Source organism: Carassius carassius, chromosome 3 (assembly GCF_963082965.1).
Source record: "Carassius carassius chromosome 3, fCarCar2.1, whole genome shotgun sequence".
NCBI lineage: Eukaryota > Metazoa > Chordata > Actinopteri > Cypriniformes > Cyprinidae > Carassius > Carassius carassius.
In genome coordinates, this window is record NC_081757.1 from 3,668,012 (window position 1) to 3,679,250 (window position 11,239).

An 11,239-nucleotide genomic window follows, 5' to 3' on the forward strand; every position below is an offset into this window, starting at 1 on the left:
TATTTTTGGAAAAGGCATGGCTAACATCAATATACCTGTGGCGCCTTACTCACTTCTTTCAATTGTAACCTGAATTCCCTCTGAATTACACCATTTTAAGCAGCTTAATACATCACTTAAGAGCACGTTGTGACCTCACTGTTATTTTTTAGCTTAATTAAAACAGATACAAGGTAAATTTGCGGTATGGCATTTGAACCATTTTTCCATACATCTTTAATGGCTTTAAAAATGTATTTCTTGGCACCCATTCTTACCGCATCAAACATGATCTACAGAATTATGTGCTAAAAGAGGAGAACCAAAAGGCGAATTGTTAAAATTGTCGAACGGCATTCTGATTACCCAGGAGCACTGCAGCACTGCCTTTCCCCATGTAAGAAGAGCCTGTGATTGGTGGCTGTGTTATTTCTGTTTAGTCAGAGTCGTGCTGCTCTGGGTGATGTGGGTGTGCTGATTGGACTGATGAGCATAATAATTGAACCATCACAGTGCTCCACTGTGCCTGGTGATTACCTCTGAATGGCTGACGGTGGAGAAGCTCAGTCAGATTGCAAAAAAAAAAACCCACAAAAGCACTGATTCTGAATCAGCTACGCCTGCTATGCTGAAGGAGAGCAAATCAAAATACAAAATGTAAATGTGATCCCAGGTCAGTAGTGCTTGGGTTGAGCTTAATGTGAAAGAAACATATATGTAGAAAGTTGCTGACTGCAGTATAGATGAAACGAAGGATCAATAACATGCAGTAAATGTGAATTGAAAGAGAAAGTGGTAGTAAATGAGAGGTCAGTGCACTTCAGTGAGAATGTAAATAATAAAGCTACCAGGCTGCAGTGCTGTACTTTCATTATTTTTGTTTTAATGAAAAAGAACATTTTGCACAAAATGTGTTACAAAGTAACTTTTATAAGAGTTTGAGACATTAATCAAAGACTGTATGTACTTCAGGCAGCTCCTTACTGTACATGCACTGTAATAAATGATTTTTCAAAACTGTAGATAAAGATTACTGGAGTATGTATTATAAGAAAATAATATTTCAGGCTTTCTACTTAAAAAAGTTGTTTAATTCAATTTGTAAATTGTTTCTCTTCAAAATTCTTTGTGAAACTTACAAGAAATTTACCATTTCTGAGAAAACAAATAGTTTTAGAAAAATTAAAAAAAAATTCCCCAATGTGCACGATTTTAAAACCGCCAAGACACCCTTTATGGCCCCTTTCAAACTGTTATTAATGCATGTTACTTCAGGCTGTGTCAACTGTAAAGTCACAACAAATAACATACAAGTAAATACAGAAGGTTACTGTTACTGTCTGAGGAGGGTCGACACTAGATGGCGCTGTGACTGTCTGTCATTACCTGTAAGTTTGCTGAGGAAGCGGTGTAATTCTACAGAGTAGTTGTTTTTGGCGGTCTCTGGCCAGGCAGTGCTGAGGGTGACCTGAGGGGTGTGAACACCATTCATCAGCCTGAGGAGACCCTCTATAGCCCCTCCCCTTACAGAACCAAACTGCACCGTGCTCCTAAAACTCTCCTCTGTGATTATACTGTCCTCTGCCCGAATGAAGTAGGACATATGCTCAACCACCTGGGGGGAGTGAGAGAGAGAGAGAGAGAGAGAGAGAGTGTGGTGGAAGATGAATAAGCGGGAAAGAGGAGATGTTGGTAATTCATATTTTTGAGTGCCAAAAGTCATCACACACAGTTTAACAATGAGATCTTTGGTATCCTGGTATATCACCAGATGCATTAGAAATGAACACAACGCATGAAGAATAAATTTATTGAGAAACCCCTGTATGTTCCTTGATTAAATTGAAGCTCAAAATATCACTATAAAAATGAGCACACTCAACTGCTGAATAATCTTCAGTTTTTATGAGATTGTGACACAAAAGGCTCTGATTGGGATGTTAAATGTCATTTCTCAATATAGAGCTGCAGCATACCTGAGCTGGTATGGCGTAGTCCACGCGTAGGCTGGTGAAAGGGTCATGGTAGACAATGAGAAGCCTGACAGAAGTGTCTGAGATGAATTTATCCAAGGCACGCTCACTTTCCTCTGTCCAGGACTCCTTTGATACACCACTCAATGCTAAACGCTGTTTAAATGCTTCTCTCTGGTGGAAAAAAGAGCAGTTAATTATAACCAATCTAAGTATTTTGAAAAACAATATATTTGTATTTTGTTTAAACAATCATTCCAAAGATTGAGGTCAGTAAGAGTTTTAAAATGTTTTTTTTAAGACTCTTACTCTTGAATATGTTTTAAAATATAATTTTAATTTCCTGTGGTGGCGAAGATGAATTTTAAGCAGCCATTACTCCAGTCTTCAGTGTCACATGATCCTTCAGGATTTTCAGGATTCTCTGGGTGCTTTCACACCTGTAGATCGATTGCTTTGTTCCGAAACAGGGATTCAAATTATTACAATGTTGCTTTTTATTCTTTGCGTGGTTCGCTTTCACACAGCAAAGTTTCTAAATGGACCAAATTTGTTAATAGAAGTCACGCACAAGTAAACTGTTCTCTCAATGGTCAAAGTTCCACGGATAATTTTTCCGGGATTCCACTTAGCTGTCACGGCTGTCATCCATCTGGATATAGAACAACAACAGCTTTGCGGGCTTATTGTTGTTTTTTTTTTGTAGCTGTCATTATATTAATTAATCATTTTGAGCAGGAGTGCAGGATTCATCGGAAAACATTTTTAAAATGCACCTACTAGGAAGAAGAGCAATAATACGACATTATAAATAGAAAAAGTGCACTTTGATTTTGAACGGCGAAGACGTGCTCACCCACAGAAATTAACAGGTTAATTTTGAAGTATTAGCAAAACAACAAAGTTAATGAGTTTCGTGGAACTTACGTTATTATTCATTATACATTGTGATATAGCCTGGTTTGTTGGTCCGTTGGATCAGATTGCTTTCTTACTACAACCGAACCGCTCCAGAGTTTGTTTACACTCGAGTCGATTGAGTCGATTGTTTTGGCTCGGATCCGAGCATGATTCACATATGCCAAAATGAACCGAGCTAAGGGGGGAAATGCGCAAGGTTCCGAAACAATGGGCCAGGTGTGAAAACACCCTTTGATTAATGGAAAGTTTAAAAAAAGAACAGCATTTATTTGAAAAAAAGGGTATGAGCTGATTTGAATTAAAAGACTGGCCAAACTGGATAAATCACGATATGGCGTAACATCAAATTATATGGTGAGACAGTATTTTGCATGTCAAACTGGATAGAAAACTCCCATCAAAACCTCCATCTTCCTCTCAGAAGTTGTGTGGCATAACACATCACATTAATAATTAATCTTGTCTCTGTGCTAAAAAAAACCACATAACTACCATAAACATATTGATATTTGTCTAAAGGGCTAATGTCAGTGAATGTGCATTACTATAACAAATAGCATTACAACCAGCTCACCAGCTGCTTTTTCTACAGGGTCTCCCAGCAGGGGCATACACACTGAGCCACTGCATGTAAATGCCATAGCCTTTTTGCAGCCAGAGGGCTGTACTTAATTCTATTAACCTCATTGATGAAAGGACAGAAATGCTGAAAGTCCGCTGGCTGGCTCTGCCCACTCGCCCCTCACTTTCTCAGTCATTTCTTCCTCCCGTGCTATTTGCATCAGCCATCATTTGTGACCAGAGGTTATCTATCTTGTTTAAGCCAAAAACCTCGTCATGCGTATGCATGAGCCTGTAACGGAAATTACAGTTCAACAATATGCTTCTCTTCTTCCTCTATTTTGAAGACCATTGGGTGGAATTTAACGATGTTTCTCGCACTAACTTGCTGCCGTCTTCCGATTTGTGTGATCGATGATGAGGTCTAAGACGTGAACAGGGCCCAAACAAGACCTTCAAGCCCACAGAGCATGTGGAGAGCGGATGAAATATTCACTCACATCATTAGAAGAACTCAATAACGCCGATATGAAAGCACTGATTAGTAAGCCAGGACCGCAGGCACGAGACTCAAGCGAGGGAAAAATTATAAATTGCAGATTATAATCAGATAAGAATCCCAATCATTGTGAGGTGATTTATCAGTGTCTGTGCCTAAAGGCTGGTAATTTAGCATGTATGAGTGAATTACCAGCCGTTGCGTGTAGGAATCTGCTTCCTCTGCTGAAACATCCACCTTTGAGACAGGCTTCTCTTTCTCAACTGAGAAAAAAAACATACACACAAACACATAGTGCAAAGAATAATTTGAACAACCAGCTCAGTTCATATTAGAAAGCATTCTGCACCACAGTTCTGGTCTAGCTGACCTTTACTGGAAAGGGCAGTAAAATAATATTATGGTTTTTCTGCAATAACTTTGTTTTACACGGTGCCCAAAAACACAACTGATCAAGAAATGAATAAGTAAAAACATATCAAGCGAAAAGTGCAAGAATACCAAAATGTGAATACAAAAAAGGAAGTGTTAAGGTAACCACAAATATAAACAATGGTCACAGATGCAGAGGTCCTTAGATTAGATTTGGGTAGTGCTACTAATCCATTTGCAGCCCCTTTGCACTTCTTGTTGGCTTTACAAAAATAAAAGTAGCAAGTAGAAAAAAGGAAAATAAGTGTGAGTGCATTAGATGTTAGTGTTGAGTGGCAGTAAAGGAGCTTTCCGTCACAGTTTTCAATATTTAATAACTCTGAACCACTATATTGTTATGCTGGCACCATTTTAAATACATAATGACGTCAAACGCGATGCATTTTTTAGCATAATGTAAATAACTGGCAGATCAGAGAGCTGCTTGTACAGTATTTACAAGTGGGAGGCAAACACTAAAAACTCAAAGCAGCTTGTTTCATACCCGCAACTTCTGGCACTTCTAGGGAGACGTCACTGGGGACCGGTGTGGAGGAAATGCGTTTGCTCTTGGAGTGACCCTTCTCTGAATCAGACTGCATGGACATGCTGGAAGATGAACGGGCAGGCTGGGGGGTCCCTCGGTCTGCCATCCTGAGAGACTGATACCTCTGTGGGCACGCTTACCTTTCAGTAAGAGTAATGCAAAAAATATAGGCAGTCATACAATAACCACATACTCTTTTTTCAGTGGTGTTTGCTAAAATAAGTATCACTGTGATAACTGTTCATATATGGGTTTTAAAATTTTTTTAAATTCTTAACTTTGGTATATAACTCCTTACATAACTCCTTTATGTGCTATGAACATTAACTATATACCTTAAATTTTGAAACCACCTTGCAACCTCATGAACAAAATAAATTTTTTAAAAAATTGAGTTCATGAAAAGAAATTGGGGGGGAAAGTCAGTTTTCATAAAAATATGAAAAATTTAAGCAGCACAACTGTTTTCTGTACTGATAAAAATAAGAAATGTTTCATGAGTATGAAATCTGCATATTAGAATATTTTTGATGGATCATGTGACACTGAAGACTGAAATAATGGCTGCCGAAAATTCAAATTTGCTTTCACAGGAATAAATTACATTTGAAAAATATCTTACAATAGAAAAATGTATTTTGAATTGTAATAATATTTCACAATATTACTTTTTCACAATTTACAGTATTTTTAACACATGAAAACATCCTCGTTTAGCATAAAATATGTCCTTTAAAAACATTACAAAATCTTACCAGCCCCAAACTACACACAAATAAATGAGCACATACAGACTTGACAGTTGAAAAGCTTCAGTTAAATTATGTGCTCAACATCTTAATGATGCCTCATCAGTTGTCTAAGAGCTCTGTGATTTCCCCAGATGCAGTTCTTGGTCAAAGTAAATAAAAGCGATGAAAAACAGAGGCTGAAACAAGCAGACATTTTGAACATCAGAGACGGAAAAGAACCTTTTCACATAGGCGTGCTACAAGTCTCCAAGCACCAAAATATTGCATTCTCTCCTACTCTCTTCCTAGACAGACGATATGGATAAATCTGCCTCACTGGATCTGGAAGCGAGAGCAAAAATATCTAGCTCATAAACTATTTATCTTTTCCAAGCTGATGTCTCCCCTCCATTTCCACATTTAGTTGTCAACACCAGCAGACCCTCCTTCTTCATTGAAGCTTTGATTCAGTTCCCAACTTGTCAGTTTTGTTGAGTGCTGTATAATAAAGCAGACAGTTTGGAGGCAATACAAAAGCATGAAAAGGTATGACAGGGAGTCTGTGAGTAATGGAAAACATTTAAAACCGCGGATCCCGTCAGATCAGATGAAGTTTGAAAGGTACCAGGTGAGTTTGATCAGTTAAAATAAGTCTGTGAGCCACACTGCATCAGATGAAATGACAAAACCAAGACTGTGGGAGGCAACAGGCTGATTATAAAGGACTTCGGGAATTTGGTCTCTTTATTGAATACAATTATGAGCTTCTAAAGACCTAAATCTGATCCTGTGAGATTATCGTCTACGTTATCTTCATTATTCATTTACGGATTGATGTCGTCTGATTGAGTTATTTTATATCAGTTAAGCCGTTAGAACAGTAAAATTGCACTAGCTCTCCTGAAACACGTTCAAAATAAAACATTAAATAGTCAAATAAGTACGTAGTTTAAGTTAAGTAAGTCACGTTACTGTTAAACTCTCAAGTAACGTTAACAACCGTTTGTTTTGAAATCAACCGGCGTCTTATTTCGACACTCTAGAGCTGAGTTTCAAATAAACAAGCAAAATATCACTCTCACCTCTGAAATACTTCTTCTGACGGCGTCTTCCACCGTGTGAAGTTAAATATAGCACTATATAAATAACCAAAAGTGCTTAAAGTCAACGTTTCCCAACTGTTTCATGCAGCAAACAGCAGACACTGCTGCTAGTGGTAACTCTGTGGACGCGTCTCCATGGAAACGGCGCTAGGGGCTGGATAGGCGCATTCAATTTGAAGCAGCGCTGCACAGAATGATCGCTGTATGACATTAAAGTATCGCGAGAGCGATAAGAGAGCACACGGATCCAATGCATTCGAATCGCTCTCGCGGTACTTTGATGTCATACAGTGATCATTCTGTGCAAACGCGCCTAATATTGACTCTGTAAAAGAAAACGCAAAACATCGGTTGAAAATATTGAATAACTACTGTAATGCAAATATTTTTGGGGAATTAAAAAAAAAATTGTGCTTGTTGGGTCAGAAAATGGCTCGAGACAGAAGATTTGTATTTATTTATTTATTTTCCATGTTTCACCTCCAGCAGATGTGTGTTAAATAAAAACCTACTGGAACGGCAGTATGTTTATGTATTATGTTAAATTTAATTCTCCAGTGTCACACATGGCCTTGTCTCCAGAGGGACATTTCTTTTTCTTCTTCTTCTTTATGGAGCACTGGTTACACGCTATTGCCTTACTGAATTCAAGGATGCATTAAACTACTGAAATATAGAATATAGGTGAAAAAAAGACATGCTGGTTGTAGCTACTGTTTAGAAAAAAGGGCAATTCAGCTGAAGGTCTATTTTATAAAACTCAGCTGTACGCTTCAAACTCCTTTCCACAAGTAACTGGAAAAAATCCGGAGTCATCATCAATGGCTGAATGCACTGATATAGACATGTATATTTGAATAGACCCCAAAACAGCCTTTGTGGATTCCTCAAAGTTCAAGCACTGCCCCACACATCTTTTAAAAGCCCAAATATTTGTTTGTCATTTTTATCTCTTATCTTACCACTCTTGAAATGGCTCTGAGTGCAAATGGACAAGCTGTAGGATTTGTACAAGTCCTCTGACCCTGGGGAGCCGATCTGTGAGCCTCCATTCACTCTCTCTATGTAAGTACAGCAACTAAGATGGTGCACAAGTTCATTGCTCGGGTCTACAATCTTTTATTTAAAAATGGAAGATTAAAGATTAAACCCGTTGGATGAAGAAGAAGGTGCACTTTCAGTCTCTGATAATGTCACTCGCACTCATTCAACCTCCACCCATAATGCATTCGACTTTTTGATTATAGACACAGACACACACATAGGCGTACACTCTCTACATTTCTCTCTCTCACCCAAAGGACACTCCAATGAGATATATGGCTTAACAGAGCCCTTCCGAGAATCTGAGTGCAAGTCAAAGGAAATTTCCCCACTGGGACCTGAAACACTCCCTATAATGCTACGGCCAACAATTTTGCATTGCTCGATTGCTGGATTGTCTTCTGCGGTATATTAAATTATGAGCTAATGCACCTTTTGCACAAAAATATCAACCTCTTGAGCAGTGGAAAAAATAAAAATAAATAAATGGGAGGCAAAAAAGTTATGATCTTTTTTTTTTTGGTATGAATTTATAAGCAACAGGTTTCAGTGGTTGCTATTATGGACAACAAATAATAATGGAAAGAGAGAGAGAGAAAGAGAGCAGCAGGGTTGACATATTTTTCTCAGCCAAAACCCTAAAACAATTAAGCACTTCTTCATCGTCCTAAAGTCGATGGGTTTTTTGAATGGGTTTTTGTTTAAATGCTTGAAATATGGTCTGTGGTTAACATAAGCTTAAGATATTTTCATATTTAATTTTATGACAAAATACATCAGTTATACACCTCTACAATTTTTAAAGCTTTAAAAGGTAGATGCTAACAAGTTGCTAAATGGGACTACAAAGATTTTGGGGGACATTAGTTGTCATCACACAGAACAAATAAAGTGACATGACATATGGCAACCCATACTCAGAATTCATGCTCTGCTTTTAACCCATCCAAAGTGCACACACACACCGTGAACACACACCCAGAGCAGTGGGGAGCCATTTATGCTGCGGCGCCCAGGGAGCAGTTGGGTGTTCGGTGCCTTGCTCAAGGAGACCTAAATCATGATATTGAAGGTGGAGAGAGCACTGTACATGCACTCCCCCCACCTACAATTCCTGCCGGCCCGAGACTCGAACTCACAACCCTTCGATTGCGAGTCCGACTCTCTAATCATTAGGCCACAACTTCCCTCATACTCACTAGTTTGCTTCCACAGCCTCATTGTGTTTCGAACTTAAACTTTCAGGGAATTTTTTTAATTAAAAGAGTTGTCAGATGCCTAATGGTCATGCAGCCTTGGTGTAGTTCATTTATAGCCTACATTTAGCTATTATCTATAGCTGTAGCCAATGGATTTAGGCTAAGTTATGTTTCATTGTTGAAGATTACCATGATAAACAAAATGCTGCTGTCACATTTACTGTTGCTCAGCAAAATGTTGCATGTGAAATTCCATTCCCAACTTTCGCGAGTCATTCCAATAGAAATCCACTCATTCAGGAGTTTTGAGTGACGTCAAAAAATAAATAAATAAATACCCTTGCTGATTTTTGGTCACTTGAATTCACCACACTGACCAATAGAAAGCTGCTTTTTCTGAAAGTGGATTGCAATCAAATTTTTACTTATATTGGTAATGTATCCACATACTTAAAACATTTTTGTTGGTCACATAGCTTATTTTCTATAATAATCCTAAAACAAATGGAAAAATCCTATTGGGATTTTGTTGAGGAAAACAGGGTTAGTCTATAAAATACATCACTGTAGCACTCTATATATACGTGTGAGCTCTCAGCAGGGGAGACACGCCATACAATGGATCTTAATGAATTTGACTGGAATAGAATCAGCGGTGAAGCTAATGAGAGCTTGAGCAAAAATAATGTGCTCTCATTGCACAGCCTCAGGCCTCAGAGTCTCTGAGACAGCAGCACAGCACGCTTTATGTTCACAATGCACATGATATATGAAGACCATACATTGAAACGGATGGACGCTCACACACAAGTGCGGAAACAAGCTCACATGCAGAGTTCTGTTTCACACAGGCTTATAAAAGTCAAGAGGGTTATGAAAGCCTCATGTCATGGCCAGAACACAACATCTGGGGCCCTCTAAAAGTTTTAGAAGTTGCAAATGAATAATGACATTCTTCTGGTGGTTTTCAAGGAGCATAATTACGTAACTCATTTTTTAACATTGTCACATATTGTGCTTGGCGTTCACAGGGCATGCCGAGGCCTTGTAGAAGCAGTAGCAACCGGCAGCGACACACACTTTTTGACATTATACATTCATCACGAACAGGACCAAACATCTGATGTTCCTTATGTGGACAAATGTACAATGCATTTACACTTTTTTGTTTCCATTCAAAAGAATCCATCTATGCCCTTTCATAACCCCTTTTTACCCGCAAAACACAGTCGGTCTGTAAAAATAATAGTCCTCTAAAAATATGTGTTTCCAGCACAGGGAACCGAAGCATTCTGAAGTAATCAAATAAAACTACCCTCAAAGCTTTTAATAAAACATGGCCGTGTAGGGACACTCTTTTTTTAAGATTAATGGCAGCAAGGGGATTCTCTTTTTTTCCCCACTCGTTCCTTTTATTTCTCAATAATTCATTTGCGAAGGGACGAAACTAACAGTTTGTGTTTATGTGCGGTATTGGCTGAAAGAACCATTGCTGAGAGGATGACAAATCAGTCGGGCTACCACACATTTTCCATCGGCCCTTAATTAGCATCTGCGCTTAAATGGCCTGACGGTTCCAATATCACAGCTACTTTTAATATCTCTGGCCCAGTCGCTCATGTAATTATGGGACAGGGGTTGGATAAGGATACAGTGCTTTGGCCATTTAATAACACAGTTATTCTGTTTCGTTTTATGTTTCTTTGAGAGGTTTCCACTCTGGAGAATTTAAATGAATAAAGCGCTCCGTAAAATGGAAGCTGATTAATACGCTCATCGAAACATTAAAAGCCTTATAGCCTTGTAAACCCACCTTGCAAACAGTTTTATTGGCTTAAGATATTACATTTTTACTTGTTTTGCTTATTTATTTAATTTTTGGATGCACTAAGTATATTGGACGCAGCACTATAAACCAAAGCCATATTACAAGCACTTCTACAAAACACTACTTTACAGTAGGCTACAGTCATTTTTCCCCAGTCATGCACAGCTGAGCTTTCCCTTCTACCAACAGCAGCAGCAATAAAAGTCAACAAATGCTAAGTCCTGTGATGCAAAATAAATATGTAAATTCTTCATTTATGGCATGGTTTGTACACCGTTTAACCGGTATGAAGTGATACGGCTGTGGCCTTCATTGATTGGGGCAGGCATTAAAAGATTAAAAGGTGTATCATCTGTCTGCGTTGTTGATGGCGGTCTCGAGTCATTAGTGCCATTAGAATTAAGCCTACCCCATCAATAACATCCTGGGTGAGTGATCTGGCT

General features: G+C 38.5%; 1 protein-coding gene across 1 annotated transcript in view; it reads right to left on the minus strand.

The window, feature by feature from the left end:
- dnah2 (dynein, axonemal, heavy chain 2) overlaps positions 1–6,851 on the minus strand; it is a 153,768-nt gene extending 146,917 nt beyond the window's left edge. Inside the window, exons 1-5 of the mRNA XM_059525133.1 lie at positions 6,705–6,851; positions 4,850–5,031; positions 4,126–4,196; positions 1,956–2,126; positions 1,366–1,594 (exon numbers count right to left, since the gene is read on the minus strand). Of these exons, the coding sequence (XP_059381116.1) occupies positions 1,366–1,594; positions 1,956–2,126; positions 4,126–4,196; positions 4,850–4,997 (619 nt within the window). The 5' untranslated portion in view covers positions 4,998–5,031; positions 6,705–6,851. The remainder of the gene's footprint in view (positions 1–1,365; positions 1,595–1,955; positions 2,127–4,125; positions 4,197–4,849; positions 5,032–6,704) is intronic.
- Positions 6,852–11,239: the final 4,388 nt, after the last annotated feature.